Raw genomic sequence first — 21404 nt, 5'->3', positions numbered from 1 at the left:
CACTTAAGAACTACCATCTTTATTCTGAATAATTTGAGACCGATCACAGTTACTTTAGCACCATGAAAAACATTAGACATTCATTTCTTACCCTTCTAACAAAGCAGAACTTTAAAAGAATGGAGTTAAGGCTAGCAAAATGTGTATCCTTTAATATCAAAACCAACATACAAAATATGTCTATAAAGATACTTAAACATGTCAGTGTTATCAATATTAGACCACATTTTTAGTATAAAATCACTCTAATCTTAGCCCACACAGTTCTGAAACATTAAAAAAGTTGACACAGTGTATATATATATATAAAAGACTAAAAGGCATAATGAAAATATGCCAAAGTTTACGTGACTAGAAACTCACTGGCTGTCTGGAACTGTAATGGTGTTGTGCTTGTCAACAGCGAAACACACAAATGAAAATAATTACTTTTTCTGAAGCTGTCTCCCACATTCCAGTGCTACAGCTCCTGTAGTTAAATGCAGAATGTTTGTATATGCCCTGCTGAAAACACATTGCATTTATATATACATACATACACATTTTCTTAATATCAGAGGGTCACTTCTGGCAGAATTAAGATGCCTAACAGTCAGCTTCCATAACACTTCCAGCTCCCCGGAGGGGAACTGGGGCCCCAAACAAGGCAGCACCTCTGCTCCCTGCTCAGCAAGCAGCAAAGCACGGAGGTGCCCCATGCCAGCACGGTGAGAACCCGGCTGCTTAAGCTAACCCGTAAGGATGATCCTAAGGATAGCAGCGTTGATTCCCACCCTTATACTTCCTTCGGGGCTGCAAGGAAGCATCTCCTGTCCCTTGGGCATGTACTACCTGATGCAAAGAATCGAGATGGGCTTTTTTGCTTTAAAATGGCAGTGTACATTTTTTACACATTAAGAGTGCGATCAAAGCGTTCAACTAGTATGTGTGAGAACTGCCTTCAGCACTCTTGGGAGCCAATTCAACCTCACATCTCCCACTTCACAAAAACTTGCCTAGTCTGATCAGGCCATAGCTATTCAGAAGTTTAATGCAGGGAAGAAGTTGAGAACAGAAGGCCGAGAAGTACTATCCATATCCAGTATGGTGTGTGTATCAGCTTTGACAATCCAGTGTCTCCAAAGGGAAGGGGGGAATATATATACCCAGACATTGCGCATGAAGAAGCAAAGGAGAAAAATATCAGTTGTCTGCTTCATCTGATACTGAATATCCTGAAGGATGGCCACAGAATGGCTATGTCATCTTTGACGAGCAATTTAGGAAAGATTCCATATGATTGCTGGAAATACTTTAAAAAAATTTAAAAATGTTAATGCTGAACAGACAAAGATCTGGATGCAATAATTTCTAAGAGCATGTTAATTTGAAGTCTTGGTTTGAGACTTGTGCAGGTCTTCTATCATGTAGCCAGAATGAATCTAACAATACTTTTTTTATTAAGTGTACATTGTATATTGTTGCATAGCTTTGATGTAAATAGGAACCTGAATGGTTTTCATTATTTCAAACTCTTTGCTGAACAGCTATTTTAAGATTTACAAGGATCTCATACCTACTGAAAAGACGTGTCAGCCATACATAAAACCAACTCCTTGCTCAAAATTAGTCTTGCTGTCAAGATTTGGTGTATTAAGCAACAGCATCAAGTAGCACTAGAAATTTCACACTGCCATTTTAAGTGAATCTCTTTCTACCCACTTCTGAAGCTTACCCTGAGAACATCTAATGAAAAAAAGACAATAACCTTGTTTATAGGATGGGAGAGCAATGCCTATGAAAAGTAAGTAGTCTAAGAATGGTTCTCAAGGGAGGGATACATCTGAATCATTGAAGGGTTTTCTTCAACTAAACTAGTATTGTCATTTTACAATCTAACCCCAACAAGATTAAATCTGGCATGAATTAGGTCATCAAAATATGAGTTCAGCAGGTTTCCCATGAAGATTTTCACACCTAAAAGTAAATTTTGTTACAAAAAATTTACATTTATTCAGTCAATATAAAATTTAATATTTGGCTCTCTTTTCATCTGGTTTTCAGAATAGCAACCATTTCTATATTATTCAATCATTTTTTCACAAATGTACTAAATAGTTGCTATTTGTGTTGGGGTTTTTGTGTTTTGGGTTGGGTTTTGTTGGGGGCTTTTTTAAGGGAGACAGCTAACCTCATTTTTAAAACCTCAGGGCATGTAGAATCCAGTATATCTCTAAATAAGTTTCTCAATGGTTGGTTAGCCTCACCGCTAACAATCTGAATTTTACTTTCATTTGAACTGCACCTTATATAGCTTTAGGACACAATCTTCTTTTGCTTATGTCCAATAAAGAACATTTTCTATTGGACATTTTCCCCATAGATGCAAGCTAACAGTAAAGATGCCAACAGAATTCTCATGCATTCATTTACTTTTCTGAAAGGTATTTAAAAAAAATCATTTTTTTCTGAAGCCTTCCAGTTTCAGCACTGTTGTAAAACAAGCACCAACATCAGAAATAGGTTCATTATTCCAACATCATCACACCAGCATAGCTTCTTTACCCCTGACTCTGCTTCCCTCTTGTCTGACATCCCATTCACAAGCTGTTTTTAATATAGTAATTACTCCTAAACAATTATTCACTCATACCCTCTTCCTGGAGACTCTGGGTTGTTGGTTTTTTTAAAAAAAGCTGTCCTTCATATTTGTGAGCATAATTTACATTTTTAGTAACTCAAATACAAGAGTTTGGATTTTTATATAGATATATTTTTAAAGGGTATGGCAATAATTAATCCATACTACTGTTATACTATTTCTGTATCATTTCTAAAACTTAGCAACAATTATTTTATATTCTCTCCCAGATAATTAAATAGATACAGAGCAGCAAGTCAGGAAGATGCCACATTTACATCACAATATCAAATTGCATCAGTGCTAAAAAGCAGCCTCGTTTTTGGTTAAAAACTCAATGCTAAAAACACACAAAACAAGATCCATGATGAATACTAATTTTTCATAACAAGGGGCTTTTGCCACACTTACTCAACACCTTTTACATTGCAAATAAAAGTTAATACTGAATAACATGTTCTACAGAGTACTCCAGATCCTAACAGCAGAGGCTGTTAACATTCTTATAATGAAGGCAGCATTTTGTAGACATTTTAATTAACAATACTATGAATATTTTAATTTCATTTTTAGGAGTACTCATGAGGTGCAGAAGCACAAGTCCCAGTGAACCTAAAGGGACCTCTGATTTACAGATTGGTTTGGGTTTTTTCCACCTCCAAGTTCCTCCCATACACCTCTAACATTTTAAGATCAGATTCTTTTAAACCTCACTCGTGTAAAGCAGGATTGAAATTCTGCAATATAAAAAAAGGTATGAGCTTTGGTCTCCGATAATTAGGATGCTTTGCATTATTATATTTAAAGGACTTCTGTAAGTTGATAGATGTAAACATTCCACGCAATAGTATTGCTAATATAATGTTTTATATCACAAATGTATCTAGGCTTTCTGAGCAATTTACTACAACTCTGGAGACAAAAAAATAATAAAAATAGAAAAGACAACAAAGGTTATAACTTTAAAACAGTATGCCTCCATGGTTTATGTAAAGAACAGGTATTGTTGCTAATTAAGAAAATGCACATAAAATCTGCATTTTTTTTCTTCAGATCACATTTAGTTTGCTATGACATTTCTAAACAAGAAAATGAAAATTATTGGTATTGAATGGACTTGAAATAACGAATGATTAAGTATTCCATTGCATTGCTGATCCATATCCACAAATAAACAATGTATTTGGAAGTGGTTTAGGATAAACTGAAAAGCAGTGTTTTCACCTCAAAGTATTATGCTTTCAAATATTTTTCAGAGAAAGATTTTCAGAAATACCTGCTTGACAAACAGTGCATAATACTTAAGAATACCAATAGGGTCATACGTCTAGTACATGAAGCAAGAAATAGGACATGCAAAGACATTTCTTTATATTTGAAAAAAATATGGAGCTATATCCTATGTGCAATTGAACACAGCTATAAAGACCTATAATAAACCTGCATGTTCACTTAGTGCAAAAATCTTTAATTGCTGAATGTCATTTTAATAGCTCGTGTATATTTCCATGGTAAAACCAACTTATTATTGCACTTAGAATGTATCCTTTAAAGCTGTCTTGTTTTTAAGAATAAAGAACCTAACAAGTACAACAGAATAATTCGAAATTTAGTCCAATTCACAATACTGCTCCAAAGTATCACTGTCAGTACAACTTCAAAACTGTCAGCTATTCTGAGGTTGAGCTGAAAAAAAAGATACACACATATGCATTAACAGTATTGCCTTCACCAAATAAAAAAAGAATCTATCATTCAGCAGCTTCACTTCTGAATGTGTTTGCGCTCGGAGCTTATTTTGCACACACTCAAAACCTGTGCCCATCAAAAATTTTATCCTTTAACGTTCTTCACTTGGGCTACTGTGAAAAGGAGAATGCAAAAACAGGCGAGTGTTTAAAGCAAACTGAAGAGGCTGGGGTATTTAGAGAAAATAAAACAGATGTTTAATAATTTAGCTTTCTAATGCAAAATTATTTCAGCAAGAGTTAAGGGAAACAAAAATATGCATATGGATTTTCATGATATAGAATCGTAGAAGACTGTAAAACAGCATGAGAAACTTCAAAAGACCAAATCAGTCTTAAGAGCTACTACATTTTCCAGCACAAACACCCATGGGTGCGCCTGCATTGGATGAACCATAGAAGTTATTGAAGAATCCTGGTTCAGTGAACCAAAACCAGCTTTCACTCTTGCAGAAATAGGTTCTGCTGAATTAGAAAAATATTCTCTTCACACACAGAATCACTACGCGCGTACACACTAATGCTACAAAACTTCAAATACCTTGAAAATGTGGCTTGAAATCAAACTCAACAGCTCATCAAAAAAAGTTCAATGGTAGAAAAGATTCTTATAGCAGTTTTGCAATTTCAGCGATAGTTCAAGACTTCTTCAGTATCATATAGTATCTTAAGCCAAAAAGTACAAATCTAGCTTTGGTAGAAGAAGGTTGGGTTGGTACAGGAAAAGAAAGCATCAAACCCCAGATTCCATTTCTTTGACTGGCTTTTCTGTAGTGTCCAACGCCAAAGTGCTTTCATTTTCCAACATCTTCTCAGTAGTTTCTCCATCAACACGTTTTGGTCTTCCTTTTAAGTTCTGCCGTTCATGAACCCAGGGGATGAAGCATAATATAGCTCCACCAATAATTGGAGGGACTCCAGCCAGGTAGAATGCTACATCATAGGTGCCGAGGTGATCATATAGCAAACCTGTAGAGACAGAAAGTTACCACTGATAAATAACGGGGCCTCGGGAATCTACAAAAACCCGGTCTTTTCTTTGGATTTCGAAACTCGAATGCTGGCACAGATTATTATAGCCGCTAATCTGACCGATGGCCAAATATAGGTGTGTATATATAGGTAGAAAGGTATTCCAGAGTTGATTTAAAGACTCCAGGTAACAAAGAACTCAGTATGTCACCACTCAACTGCTTAGTTACCACCCATCATTAAAAACATGTACCATATTTCCTATCTGAAAGTTGCTCATTTCAGGTTCTCCAGTACATGAATCTTGCAATAGACTTGGAGAAATCCTCCTTCTTTTGGTTAACAGTTGCCTTTGATCAAGGTGCCTCTTAATCTTATTCTAGGTATACTGCATATATTGCGTTCCTGGTAGCCTCTTATTAAAAAGTGTTTTCCAACAATTCACTCTAACTGCTCTCTCAAAACTCCTCCCATTAATCAAATTCTGTTTAAGAATTAATAGCTGTGATAGTGTATCCATATCAAAAAGTGCCTAATCTATGCTGTCGTAGCTTTAAAATGTTGTTCTTTATAATGCTGCATGGTTCAGTTATGTCTTACTGAGCTTACTATCTTTCAGTAGCACTCACAAGACCTTCGGGTAAATTACGATTGAAAATCATCAGTGGTAAGGATTATAGCTTACGCTATTTCCACCTCCCAGAGAACTTCCGATTTTCATCTTCAAAATCTGTACTTTGTCTAACAGTCCCCCATCAAGAAATGCAAAAAGCCAGTGTTCCTACTTAAAAGAAGAAATTAAAGTGACTGCACCTTTTATCCTCACAATTGTTTTTGTATGAGAAAATTTTGGAGTCCAATTAATTTTCAGATTTTAATTTTTGAGTCCTCATGTAAAAATCAACATATAGGCTGTCACCTCAACAGCCTGGAAAATGTCAGGTCCTCAATCCAACTGGAAACCTATCTTTCTTCTGAGGAATGTTTCACATCTGTGTAACTTAATAAAAAAAGACTGAAGCGAACTTTAAAGAGTACAGTAAATTAATAACCCATGAGCAGCAGTTATGTGCACCATATATTCTGGAGCACACACCAAGAAAGCTTCCAATGTAAGCGCACTCCATACGATGTAAGAACAGAAAATATGGCCAAAAGGTCATGCAACCACAGAAGCATATTTGCAGCTACAGACCGTATCTATACTTACCTGCAATGGGTGGACCAACTGTCATAGGTATTGACATGAGTCCTAGGAGAAATCCTATGGCCTGGGAGACATCCTGAGCCCCAACAAGCTCAAAGGCAATAGGAGCCATAATGCAAATGAAGCACCCATCAAACAGGCCCATGAAGAGACAGACGGCAATGAGACCTCCAAAGATGTGGCACAGTGGAATCATCATAGACATCAGGCCAATAAAGAAGAATGAGGCCACCTAAACATGACCAAAGAAAAAAAATATAAGAACACGGTGCATCAAATAAGCAAAGATTAAGGGAACAAATGAGCTTTCTTGCATTTGTAGTGAATTGTCTCTCTCTACTTTAAAATAAATATAAGCATTCTCCATGGATTGCCACCATCAGAAGTCACATACCAAGATAAAAACAAACACATATAACTGTCATGACATGGAATTAAAGAAATTCCACTGCCCATTTCACAAAATGCATCTGTAATCAACTATCCTGCAGTGATTATGTAAGGTCATTTCTCATGCACCAACATTTTTTGAAAAGTTACTATCTGCTCTTTTCACAAATGAAAGTCACAAAAATATCAAAAGTTTAATATAGCTGAAACACTACAATTAGACTCCTCACTGTTGTAATTTTAAGTAAAAATATCACTGTTAGGAGTGATTACGTCAGGGTGCTTATATACAGAGATGGTATTTTAAAGCCTCATTTCAATTTTTTTCCACACAAAGCTATCTTGCTGTATTCCTGTAGGCATCCATACTTACAAAAATATTGTAATCTTAATCTAAAATTATTATTTGTTTGTTGTAAATTAAATGAATAATACTCTGTCTTCCAGCAAGACAAAGCAGAATTAAAAAGAAAATAAAAAAGGTAAGAGTTTTGCTTGTGCATCATCCATATGTCAGCATAGGAAACCAATGTCCCACCTAACTGCACAAACATTTTCCAAACAAGACATATGCAGTATGCATTTGTCACTTGTAGACCATTAAAGAAAAACAAGGTCACTTAAAAACTACTAGACATCACATTTTTTTGACAGGTAACTGACATCAAATCAGTCACTTCATTAGGGAAAGTCTTTAAGCAGACAGCTACATGAAACAATTTTCAGGACAGCATAATAATTCTTTTAGGTAATGTACTTTATTTAGCATATTAATCAAAAACTGCTGTGAAGCATCTTAAGTATGGTATAGAAATACAAACACTGAAAAACTGGGCTTCTTACAGGAACTTAAGGATAAAGTGAAGAAATTACCAGTTCTGTGTATTCCAATACAAAAGATACAAATATTGAGATGAGTTTCTAAGTAGTAATGTGGTTATCTGTAGACAGACCCTAAACAAGATATTGTTGACCAGATTCTTTGTATTATCATACCATGGTAAAAGCGGCACTAAAACCTGAATCACTAAAATTTGTATCTAGAAGAGACAAAATGCATCATTCTGTTCCTAAAGAGAATTTATAAAGCAAAATCCATCAAAACAGGTCTGTAAGAAAGAATGCAAAAACAGAAAGATGAGCTGGCTGGGTAGAACTCTTGTAAGCTGTTCAATTACGAGACAGTAAAGTTCTAAGAGAAAAGAGATTTCATTTGCATTAGTCAAAATTAATTTTTAAATATTTTTTGCATGAGATAGGATGATAGTATGAACTGTTTGGCAATCTAGAATAATACTTGAGGTGAATATTCACTTTTCATCAAAAATGCTCCTTTGAAACAGGAGAGCTGAAGGTGCTGGGGCATGGCTTAGCAAAAGTTAATGTTTTTCCTTCTTAAAATTAGGTGAAGCCAAAGTACTCAGAAGCATCCTAGTTCATGCCCTAAACAAGTCCATCATTTTCAGTTCTAGCTATTCAAGGAAAAGAATAAAAAAGCTTGTACCTTTACTGCAAGTTTGGTATTTCTGCTTTGTAAATCATATGTAACATCTCAATGCTGCCTTTTCATTTTTTAATCTTAATATTCATACTTCCTTAAAGTGTAACAATAGGTATCAAATGCAAATGAATGAGATACAGTCCCAGTCTCTATCATCAGGGAACCTAAATGTATATAACTATGGCAACAAATACTCCCCATCTTCAGAAAGGTGGTGTTTTCCTAAGAATTGTTCTTTTCAGTAATGTAGTACAGATAATGGCCATTAGATGTCTCCCTTGTTACTAATTTTAAAACAATAAAACAAGAACAGCCAGTGGTTGATAACATTGCTACTGTCTCAAAAAAAAAAAAAAAATTGTTTATAAGTGTGGAGGGGGTATCATCCTCATCCCCAAGCTTCAGCATTTCTGGAAGCTGTGACCCTTCAATTCAGCCAAATCTCCTCAACTAAGCACTACTTATATTACCGTGGCTTTACCAGTGTGCACTATGAACAGAATACATGTGACACCAAATTACCACACATCAAAAGTTAAAGAGAACCTAAATCCTTAATGGAGGAGCATAGGAAAAAAAAAAAAAATAATTTTTCTGCAATCATCATGAAATCATGGGATAAAACAAGAAAAGCAGAATCTAAAGAATCCCCAAGGGTTTTCTCACTCACATGCTAATGACTAGTAATTTCTTTCATTCCCAGCTGAAAACAGCCAGCAGATAGTAGACATGTTTCCTTAGCATTAAAAAGAGGAAAAAAACAATCAGACATTTGTGAACTTTGCACCAAAGGCTCCTAGTATCAAAAATCATAAAGTTTTCTAGAGGTTTGAAATTTCTCAGATTTGAATCTCCAATCAGTTAATTCTGCTTAATAGTAAGTACTTCAACCAAAGCCTTCAGAATATCATTTGTATATTCCTTCAGCATGGTGTGAAGACATACCTGTAAATAAACTTTTCTTGCACCGGGAATATAATCGGCAACTCTGCCAAAAATCAATCTGCCAACTCCTGAAGTAATGCCCAGACACAGCAGAAGCACTTCTTCTGGCACACTGTCACCAAATCTGTCTTTTACATGCTTCATCTGTTTAAAAAGAGGATGGAGAAAATAAACTGGCTTTAGTGAAAAGGAAGATAAAGTTTAGGAAACTTGAGTTAAATAGAAATAATCTGTGAATCTCAAACTTACAAATATGGCTACGTAGAAATGGTCAACTAACTTACTCTGCTTTTACAGATTTTAGAATAAATTTTGCACTGGATTATCAGTATTAAATGCAATACAATAAAACCAATCTGAAACATGTTGTTCCTTTATTCACAATTAAGGAACTTAAGAAAACAAGAGTTCGTCTAATACCAAGAAATTTGAAGAGAATCTAGAAATGCTCTCCCCAGCCACATTTAATTTACTAATTATAGATTTAACATAGCACAGAATTCGCCCGGGCTGTGCAGAACTGGTCGATTCACCAGCTGGGGCATGCTTTCAGGTCCGAAGGTTGATTAATGAGTGTCACTGCAGCACTGTTCTGTGCATGAAGACAGATACATGCTCTCAAACTTGTAACATAGCTCAAGGACAGGAGCGAGAAGCAGAGAGGCAGAGAGTTGGAGGCCAGACAATGCAAGTAGGAGGGGCCCTCCAGACTGCCTCATCCCGACATCCACAATCACCATCACATCCAGGGGCAAGGAGGAAGAGAAGCAGGAACCACCTGCGGTGCCAAACACAACAGCAAGCACTTCTAGGAGAGGGTGCAGCTATCAAAGGGGCAGACTCGAAGAACGATTTATCAGCCACTTCAACCTAAAGGAGTAAAGCAACTGACAGCCCTCACATCAACTACAATGGGATGAACGACCACTAGCAGTAATTTTAACCTTTCAAGTCACATAAAAAAAAAAAAAAAATCACGACTGGCTTGATGGATTTAGAGATTTTTTTAAAATATTCTTCCTTGTTCCACAGTTTTATTGGTTTGTAGGGGTTTTTTTTAAATCGACCATGAAGACCATAAATTACCCATAAGAATGGATTTTGCACAATAACTTTATTGAAACACACTTGGCGATACCACATATGCTAAAGTGGTCATAAGAAGATGTAGAAATCATTTACATAGACCTGCAATCCCTTGTGCTCATAACGAGCTCCAGACAAGAAACTCTAAAGACTCAGGTGTGAAGAAGCAAACAGAATAAACTGATTTTAAGTAAATGTGTAGTAAAAAAGAAATATTTGAGAGACAAGGTGACCACAGGCTGACAGGCCTGGATAGCAAAAGCTGCACACCAACTTTTGTTATTAATTCTGATACCAAACTAAAGAACCCTTAATTTCCTATATATAAAATGGGGAAGTTCTGTTTTAGTAACTACTCCTAGAGCAAAATAGCCAAGATTCTTTCCTGGCCAGAGTGTTAATACACAAGCTGAGCCTCTTTTTCCAACATAAACAGGATTTGCTGAGTGATGGCAATTTTCTTAAGTATAAAATCAGTTGGGTTTTGTTTACATGTGATGGAAAGTCTACTAAATTTAATAGTAATTTGTCCAATATGATTTATTTTGTCAGAAATGAAAAAATAAAGGTTAGTGGTTTTGTTTTGTTTTTAAAGAATAACTTTTAACTTCAATTGGAAACAGATGCTTGTTCTTTCCATTTCTTGAGTTTATTTTGTTCTTTGCTTTTTAAGATACATTTGGGAACAGAATCTGATGAAATTTTTCAACTGTAATGATATTTAAACATGAAAGATAACTTGTTCTATTTATTCCCTTTCTGTCAAAGGTGAGAAGAAGAAAAGCTGACAGTTTTCCTACCCCTATGTGCCTGTCAACACCTGCTGGCCTAGCTGAGGAGAGAAGCCAAGGTATTTTCTGCCATTCTTGCCACCTGTTCCACTTCCATGTTTCTGCAGCCTCCAGCTTGTTTAATTAGCAGACCTGATTCATACACTCCACAGAGGCTTTTCAAGAGGTAAGATAAAGCTCTACATCTAGATAACTATTAACCCTGCCATCTGCAACTGAGTAACTGAATTTCTCAAAGCTGCACTCTGAGGGCAAAATGCCGTCCTCTTTAATTTATGGGGGGAAATATTGGATTCAAACAACTCCTTAAGTAGGAAAATAATTGCTACTCATCTCGATCTTAAAATATCTAAAGTAGTAAATTTTTTTTTAAAGCTTTCACTCCTCTTAAGCACATCATAACCTTAAAGAGAGCTGCCAACTAGATGCAAGGGGAAACTTTTTCCCCAGGAGGGCAGAAGGCAGTGGCACAAGCTGCCCAGAGAGCTTGTTTGGTCTCCTTCCTTGGAGGTTTTTTCCAGACCCAGGTGCACAAAGCCCTGAGCAACCCCATCTGATCTCAGAGCTGACCCTCTGATCCTTAACAGCGTATTCAATCTTCAGTGATACAGTCACTAAGTAAGCTGTAGCAGCAGTATTAACTGACTATCTAAAAATACAGTGATTCAGGATTAATTCAGTACTGTAAGTGCTAACTCATTATGGACTTAGAGACATTTCTTGTAACTACAGGTTAAATATATTTATTTATGATGAAGTAACAAAAAAGAGAATCAGATTTCCACAGATTTTTAGCTGATAGAACTACTCAAAAATCCCATGATAGGCAATTACTTGTGAACCTTCGCAGGCAGTATCTCAAGCATTAATGCTCTTGTCATTGCAGAACTATACAGGCTGTCATTATGAGACTCTGACCCAGGCACATCAAAATCATTTCCCTATGGGTTTTACCTGTTCTCAGTAACGTAGCTAGCTCCTCACTCTGTGCATGCTGAATTGCAGGTCTGATTTTTTTCCAATCAGAGAAAAGGCCTATAATTTTGCCTGAGCCAACCAATACAAAATTTCCTAACTAGAATGGCTGCTTTACTATTTCAAGATAAATTATCTTTGTACAATCCAATTTTCAAAGTCAAGACATAGACAGGGAACAATATAACTGAATGCATACCTGGCACCAGCATTCTACCTTATACTCTTGCTCTCTATTATTACGGTAATGCGTACAAACACAGATCTTACTGTCCGAATTCTCATTACCGCTAGGATAAAAGAAAGATTAGCCACTTGGTAGTGGCTGGAATGCTTTCAGATACACTGTTTTAGCTAACCTCTCTCTATCCCAGACTTTGCCAAGATCTTCCATTCAATGCACACGTATTTCAGCTATATTCATGCACTGAATCAAAGACAGAACAATCTAAGCATAGCTTTTTCCAAACACAGAGAACCTGAATCTAAAAGAAGTGGTAATGAACTAGTAAGAAACAATTCTCTGTCAACTGTTTTCTTCCTGCGTATATTCCATTTTGGGAATTCCCAAAGTAGTAAAGCTTTAGCAGGCTAAATTCAGTGCAATCTCTTTCTCATTGAAAGAGGTGGCAAACAGCAACATACAACATAGAAAAGTTCGAGCACGTGAAAATCAGCATTGTCTACAGTTCTGATGCAAGTCCCAATGTCTAACACTTTCATTCAGAACCAGTGTAAGGATAAAACGAGACATATACAGAGCAATGCTAGTACCCGTCATAAATTGGAGATATTATTCATAACTGTTCCAATTTAACAGTTTCCTGAAAGAGCTGACAGGGGGATTCTTTTGGTTTTGATTTTTCTTTCCCTGACAGGAAAAGAGAAAGGATAGCCTGTATAAACTTACTCTTCATGCCTTCCAGAAATGTACAAGTCTTATAGAAATCCAGGCAAAACTGTGATTCCTGGAAACACAAAGTGGTGAGCCATGTCTGTAAGTAACAAAGATGAAGTTTAGCATGAGGTGTCAGATGAGTCTAAAACATAACCTTACAGGCAAAAACTGTGATCAAAGACTGAATCTATCATAGAGCTCATGGTATGGAATCTGCCCTGAGGTATAAGCATTTGTAATATCCAGAAATGTTTTAATAATACTGTTTTTTTCAGTGCTAGTTAGCCGCCTTAGTCATGCAGCAATTTTATATCCAGACACGCAAAATATTTCTAGACTTGTATAACCTAAGAGATTTAGCCATCAATCTAGGCATGGCAATACATCCATAATCTATTGATTTGACTTTTACTACCATGGCCTTCAAAAACCCATTCAGTATTATTTGTAGTATTATGACCTTGTCATTCCATCACTCAAGGTTTGGGGTTTTTTCTAAGCTGCAAGTGCAAAAAAGGCAAAAGACAAAAATAAATGAAGTGTATGTCCAAGTAAGGGTATTAGCAACTGACGGGACACAACTGGAGTGGGTGTATGTAGAAAGATTATGCTGGTGCTCATCAAGACTACAATTAGATCCTGAGAAAAAGCTTAGGTTTATTTCACACACATGTCCTGAGAAAAGAACAGCAGCCTTACTGACTATGTACAGATCTTTCCGGGCTGTTGGTGCCATCACACAGCAGCCTTCCTTCAATGAACAAGTCAACCACATGCCTAACAAGCTGATTCCTTCAAGGGCCTAGAGAGAAATACTAACTGGTGCTTCGATGCAGATTTGTCAAGAACTTTGCAGTGAACTGTTCTGGAAGATTAAAAGTTTCAGGACGTTCTGAAAAACAGAGCATAAAGTAACTCTGGAGAAGTCACTGTTTATTCTCTAATATAAGAACTCACCACAAAATGGGGGGATGGGGGAGGAGGGGTGTGGAGAATCAGAAAAATAAACTTGTTTGTCAGAGAACTGTATGACACTAGAAACAAGGAAGATCATTTAATGCAAATACTTTTCTGGTTCAGACTCCAAAGAAACTTTTACTGAGTCCAAAACTAGCAAAATAAGCAGCAGCTCGACTCCTGAACACCTACTGAAATGATGATGATCATCATGTTAAGAGACACAAAGTAGCATCACTAATACCTAATGCAGACCCATTTTTAAGGGAGTGTCATCATCCTGAGATGGCTACAATAGCATTTTTTGGAAATGTCTTCACATGACAAAAATATGCATATATACATCTTCAAGATAATTCCAGTTTACATACTTGCCACGACAATAATACCTCTCTTTCTATTCCTGTTCAATTTAATCTACATAATGAACAAGGAGAGAATCAAAGAAACAAGGTGATTATTACATGACAGTCAGGAAATTTTCTATTATTTCATTGAGCATATTAAACAGAATAATCCATACATCATAAGAATTCAGAACAAATGTAATCTGAATTTTTTAAGTAAAACTGAACATAACAGTTAACAGGTTAACTGTTAAGCCTAACATAAAAAGGTTAAGAATTAAAATTAGATTAAGAAAAACTCGGGTTGACAATTACATAGCTAAAATTGTTTAGTTGGTTTTCTCCCCCAAAATAACTAGTCCTGAAGAAATTTGCCCTAAATGATAAAAAAATAAAATCTTAAAGCTGTTAGCATTATCTTTAAGAGCATGTGAAAGAGTATGATCCCAGAGGTCAAAACAGGCAACTGATAGCATAAAACTTAAATTGGAGAAACCAAGACAACAGTTGTTAACCAATAAACAGTTTTCCTACTTAAGAGTCAAAATGCTAATCATTTTTAAAGCAATTTAACCTGTTCTCCGGTCTTGAGAGAGCGAATGCCAGTTGGCAGGCCTGAAAGATATTCAAGGAATAGTGCAAGAAAGCATGCTGGGGACTGAGAAAGACCTGAAGCATGGGGCACAATCTCTACCCTCCAGCACAAGAGTCCATGACTTCTGCTCTTTCCCTCTTCCACTCCACTTCATCTCTCAGGGTATTCTCAGCTCCTATCCTCCACTAATAGCTCCTGGAAGTGAAAACAGAAACTGGATCCCACTGGAGCCACAAGAGACAGCATTAAAAAGCAGGCACAAGGATACTGGTAGGTTGATGTGGCTTGGGCAGCAGCAGCAAGACAGATAAGGCACACATGTATCTAGGGAAACTCACAGTGACTGAGAACAAGGATGAAGAATAAAGCCAGGGGTGTGTAAGAACTGAAGTGTTACATACACATGAGGACTGAGAGTTAAATTGTCAAATAACTTACTCTTTTTAAGCATTTTTAAAATTGATTCTCATTTGTGACTACAATCCACAGCTTAGCCTTAGTTCTCTCCATTCCTTGTGGCCCTAAAGCAGTTTCCTATGCCTGTCTTACTCTCAAGACTCAACTAGACACTATGTCTAAAATTAGCTACTGTCAGCAAGTCCTAGAGAGTTCCAGGTCAATCGCATTAAATTTAATTTCCAGAATAACTGCAGAAGAGGAAACAAAACCAGAACTATTCATAAACATCTAACAGGTAACATAATAAGCTAAGGATCAACATAGATTTGTGAGGAAAAACAACCCTAATTTCTCTCTATTACATGGTAGGTAGCAAACCTTGACGACAGAAGGACAGATGTAACAAATCTTGACCTTGCCCAGCGTTTTGAAATTCTCTCAAACATAATAATTCTTATGAGCCAGTTTGGAATATATTACTTAAATGAAACAACTGTAAAGATGGATGTTCAAATGCTTGAAAAAGCTATTATTTAGTGATTCATTGCAAAATTGAATATGCAAAAAAAGGCTCCATGAAAACCTGCCCAAACCTACCACTATTTAACATTTTCATTAATGATATGAACGGTGAAATAGAGAATATACTTATTAAATATGCAAATTGCATCAAATTGAGTATTGCAGGCACTGTAAAGAAAGACTCAAATTCAAAATGATCTTGGCAACCTGGCGTATCAGTCAATAGTGTGGAATAAATATGATTCATTTCCATAAAAGTATTATGAGGTAAATAATATTTTAAAAACACTACATGCTGTAAAAATCAGATGCATTAACACAAGGTGGAATAATGATCTGGCAATAGCTCTTTAGAAAGGGAACTGAAAATTTAGCAGATTAAACTTCAGCATGTTCTAATAACGTCATCGTATTGCAAAAGCAATAGAACATATAAATTCATGACAGAATGTGACATTCACATACTGCTCAGTACCAGTAAGACCTCAGCTTAATTATTATGTCCTATTTTGGTCATTCCTCATTATTAAAGACATGGACCATCTGTACAAAATCAAAAGAAAGATCTGGCAATAAGCAGAAATTTGATAAGCATGACTTATGAAAAAAGATTTTTAAAAATAAATATTTTAAAAGGTCCTTTACCAAAGTCAGTCTGTACTCAAAAACCTGGGTAAATTGGATGAAGTACTATATCTCTAGTCTTATTTTCTATGATTCATGAAGTGATTTGATGGATGTCTTAGTACAGTCAAATACATACTTATTGAGTGTTATAACTGGAAAAGGGTTTTTTTAGCTCTAGGTTGGTAAAACTCTGCTGCACATTTGATTAAAAGTAACCTTATGATTGAAGGAAGTAATTTCCTGACATCACCACTTACATTTTAAAAGCACAATGTAAGCAGTTCTTTTCAAATCATTGTGGCATTTAGTAATGTGACAAAATGTTATCAGGTTATAATTTATGTAATTAAAACCAAGCATATTATATGATATGCTATGATTAAGACATTATGAAATATCAAAACAATGGATTAAGATATCCTGTACAAATACCCAAAGTAACAAGAAAATACTTCACTAACCACTGATGATCATCAACATTGTATGCACTGAACTTATTAAAAATCACTTTGGCTAATTGTTGTAAACACAATTTAAGACAGATTTTCAAAGCAGCTAATAGAAGTGAAGCAACTAGAACCTCATATAGCGAGTTTATCCTCTTTATAATATTAAACTAAAACTCACAGTATGGATTAGTTTTATTTGGCATACGTAAGAAAAATTTTAATACGTCTGCTGCTACACAGCCAGTTTAGTCCTCCTCAACTTTAAAAAATAAAAATACATCCACTGTACTATTCTGTCTAGTGATGGTGCTGCCTTGGCCTTGACTTCCAAACAAATAAGGTCAAACTTCATTAGCCTATCTTAAAATTAAAAATAATAAAATACTGAGAAGAGGAATATAACAGCATATGCTATTTGTTCAGAAATAAGTGCAAAGATATGCTAATGAAAGTGGGGCTTTTTTTAAACTAAGAACTGTTAGTAGTTATAGTTACTTCAGTTAAATACATAATTTCATTCCTTATTTTTGGCTAAATTAGACATTGCTGGAAATATTTCATGAACTTCATAGAAAGCATATATTTAGCTTTTGACAATTCAGTTCAGCAAAGCTGAAGGTAAGCTTAGTTGACTATATGGGAGAACAAGTGGGACTAACTGTTCATTAACCAATTAAATGAAGTTTTAAGTGGAAAAAGGGAAGTGTTAACACCATTATAATACAACAAGCAAGACCTTTATTAGAATATTGTGTTAGCTACAGCACTTATATGTCACAAAATCATGTCTTCTAACTGCTGAACTTAAGGTGTCTGCCTTAGCCAGCTAGTCTTCCTAACTGATACCAAAAAAAAAAAATTCTTTGAGAGGCAGATCAGAAGCCTGACCCTGATGCTCCAAATCTCTCTCTGGAGAAGCTTCTTTTTTTTGAACTAGGTCAGTCAAACTAAAGGTCTTCATTCAAGTCAAGTGAGGTGAGTACCCCTCAGCTTGAAAAACATTTTAAAAGACAGCTATGAAACTGATTCAAGGTCTCTGGAATCTGCCATACTAAAAAATTTATCAGGAGAAAGTTCATGTTCTGTAACTACTCAGACAGGAAGATGGCGAAGGCAAAGAGAAATGCTGAAAGCTGGACTAAGATCAGAATGAAAATAAGTGTTAATTTGCATCAAAGTAATAAGCCAGGAACCAAAAGCTTTTACAGAAGGACAGGTTACCATTTTATAAAACAGTACTGTTAGCTCAAGTAGATTTTTCACCTCACCACTAGAATTAGCAGTAAGATTATCAGGCAAGATTGTATGACTCATTTGTATGAAAAGAAAGCAGCTTATTACAGTAGCCCCTTCTAAAATTCACAAACATAAAGACTGTATTTCTTACCTATCTTGAAGAACAACACAATAAGCAACTAACGATGAAGTTAAACTGGTTAGTAAAATAGGGATTCATTCATCTACCTACATGTTACAATGCTACTGTCATCTAAGAGAGGTTGTTTACTTCCTTACTCCAGAATTTGTGCTACTTTCATCAAGTCTCTCAGGCCTAGACTCATTAAACCATAGGACTTAAGTGAGTAACATCAAAACAGATTCTCAAACCTTATTCAGTTGCCACAGAATTCTGAGGGCATCCATAGTACTTTGATATGGAAATCTACTTGTGGACACGGCCATAATCACCTCAACTTTCACAGAGCTTGAAGTGCCTATCTCATTCTGCTGGGAAACACAGAAGAAAGCTCTCACAAGTCTGTTCTAGATGAAAGTCCCAAATACACTGCCATGTATATACCAGATCAGGACCCCGAGAAATTGAATTAAGTAGTCATATTTTCACTTAAAACATAATAAAAATATTATAATGGTCGTCTCTCCTCGTCATACAGAGATATAGCCCACAATCAGGATACAGACATTTATGTTCAGTTTTCTTTACTGCCTGGAGCAATCCAAAACCACCTCTCCCTTTTCCAAGGAAATATTTTGCTCAGTAGTACTGACAAATTTTAACTCAATCATCAGAAGAGAACCTGAAAAATAGCTCATAGCTTGACAATTACTGGCAATCAAATGGAAACAGCTAGGTTCCAGGATTTCCTCAGAGGAAAATTCAGAATACATGGAAAGAAATTTACCAGTCTGAACAAGATTTAAAAACCAAACAGGGTTTCTATGCAGCTCTTCTTGGAGCAGAAACTGGACAGAAAACCTGTCTGTATATGAGTGAAAACAGGTTCTTCACTTAACTTTGGTGATTAGTTTTCTTTACTCTGCATGAGGATAGCAGGAAAAAAACACCAACTGTGATCTCAAACTTCTGGGCACTTACTTGTGGAGCTTGAAGAGTTTAGTTCAGGTCAAGATGCTTCAGGCATCCAAAGACAGGATGCTGAGTTGACCATCAAAATAGCATTTAAAAAAAAAAAAAAAAAAGACTATTTTTCAGTTTAATCTGAATTTGAACTATATTCTTTGTTTGCTATTAGAATAGTCTGCATTATGCAATAGTACATTTACTAGTGTTCTGTTAGAGACAGATACAAAGGAAATCATAACGTAACTCAGACCTTTCAATCTCCTAGTATTGCACAGACCTGAGTAAGACTGCTTTGTTTTGTTTTTATCCTTCAACATCATCTTATTGTTTCTATCTGGGTACACCTGCTACCTAAAATATTTTTTTGTAAACTTTCATTTACATTCACTTCTAAAAAACCAGAAAGCGTTTGTTTTCTTCTTTTCAGTTTCTATTCTTTGTGTAGTTAGGATTTTTATTCTTCTCCAGTACTTATTTGGAAAACAGTTTACACTTGTAATTGTTATGAAAGCATATTTAAAGTAAGAAATACTTTATTTTTTTCCCACCACCACCCCCAATGTCAAAAGTGGACAATCTAGCCAAGAATAAATATTGCCAGATCAACATTGAGGAATATTGGGAAAGAAATAGGTGCACAGGATAATTACAGAAGTGGATAAAGGGGGAAAATTTCACTAACCTGGGCAGTCAAACTGCAGCAGATGTTGAGATCTGAAGGGAGATAAATGCAAAGATTAGAAAAGCAAGTAAAGCATGGGGAGCCACTGAAGATTTGGGGTCTCAGAGATATTTGCTTAATAATTACATTGGACCTTCACAAAACCAGTGTCTTGTTAGTGTTTCATTAGAGAGAGAAATATGGTAGATTAAGTGGATGAGAAAGGTAGTAGTGCTAAAATTGACAGCTATACCTACAGGTGGGGTTTTTTTAGATTATCTACAGTATAGAGAAATATCTGACACAGTTATCTGTTAGTACTAGACATAATTTAAAAGATACTATTCTATCATTACAAAACAGACTAACAGCAGATTCTGGAAAATAAAAGATGTAGTAGACTTCAGACAAATGACTGATATAGAAGATCTGAAGAAGTGAACGGGTTTCTTGAACAGCGGCCCATAAAAGCAAGTGAGTGTAGTGATGGAGGCTGATTTTTTTTCCAGTTTGAGTAAAAAAAATCCAGACATACCAGTTACATATTAAACGTTATTTTACACAACATTTTAAAAGTAGCAAATTTATGACATAACACAAGTGATTCACAGAAGAGAGACAGTACTTACCTTACAAGAACTGAATTTGTTCAAGATGTGCTATGTGTACACACTTTACTGTGGATATATTATACATGTGTTTTATATGCTTAAGTTTAGAGATTTTTGGTTACTAGAGTCCATGCAGTATACACCATACTTTTCATCATGCTTTGCACTCAGACATAAAGGACAGCATTTATATCTCTGCTTCTATTTGCCTCCACTGTGGAATCCAGGGACACAGGACTTAAAGGGAGGAAAGGTGCAGGATTAGGACGGTACACATAGAATACACAACCTGAAGAGCTTCACTTATTACAAGGTACTTAACACCCTTCCTCCTTGAGCAGATGCATGTTCCACTGCAGAGAACACAAAACAACTTCCACTGTCTGTGCGGAGATGACCACCCTAGCAAGGACAGCAACCAAAACACTGGTTTCTCAAATAAGGAGTCTAATCTAGATATGTCACACCTGACAATATCTAGGAAACGCAACATCATCAGGGGAGGCTTGAAAAATTACAAAAATATTTGTAAGCAATGTTATGGATGATGACTAGGGTCTTGTTGGGCAGAACATCAACTACTGCAGTAAGATTCATCCTGACTATCCTATAGCTTGTCCCGATATGGCAGCTTAGACCTGCTTGGAGACTCTTGGGTGATTTCTATACCCTTTGTCTTTTCCAGCATAATTATTCTTAATGACTCAAAGTTTTTGCTTGGGGAGGGTGCAGTTTACAAGTGGAAAATGGCTATTTTCCTGAATGGGCAGAATAGAC

At 35.9% G+C, this 21404-nt stretch overlaps 1 protein-coding gene across 2 annotated transcripts in view; it reads right to left on the bottom strand.

Moving 5' to 3' along the window:
- The window catches only part of SLC16A10 (solute carrier family 16 member 10), a 78427-nt gene continuing 57023 nt past the window's right edge, over nt 1–21404 (bottom strand). Inside the window, exons 4-7 of one of the 2 annotated variants that reach the window (XM_074896168.1) lie at nt 9384–9527; nt 6551–6779; nt 5151–5337; nt 1–469 (exon numbers count right to left, since the gene is read on the bottom strand). In XM_074896168.1, coding sequence (XP_074752269.1) covers nt 397–469; nt 5151–5337; nt 6551–6779; nt 9384–9527 — 633 coding nt within the window. In that variant the 3' untranslated portion in view covers nt 1–396. Of the gene's footprint in view, nt 5338–6550; nt 6780–9383; nt 9528–21404 lie in introns of both variants that reach the window. The other variant, XM_074896169.1, reaches the window with a different exon arrangement.

Source organism: Athene noctua, chromosome 1 (assembly GCF_965140245.1).
Source record: "Athene noctua chromosome 1, bAthNoc1.hap1.1, whole genome shotgun sequence".
In the NCBI taxonomy this organism is placed as follows: domain Eukaryota; kingdom Metazoa; phylum Chordata; class Aves; order Strigiformes; family Strigidae; genus Athene; species Athene noctua.
The sequence above is the reverse complement of the archived record's forward strand: the minus strand, read 5'-3'. Positions and strand labels throughout refer to the sequence as shown.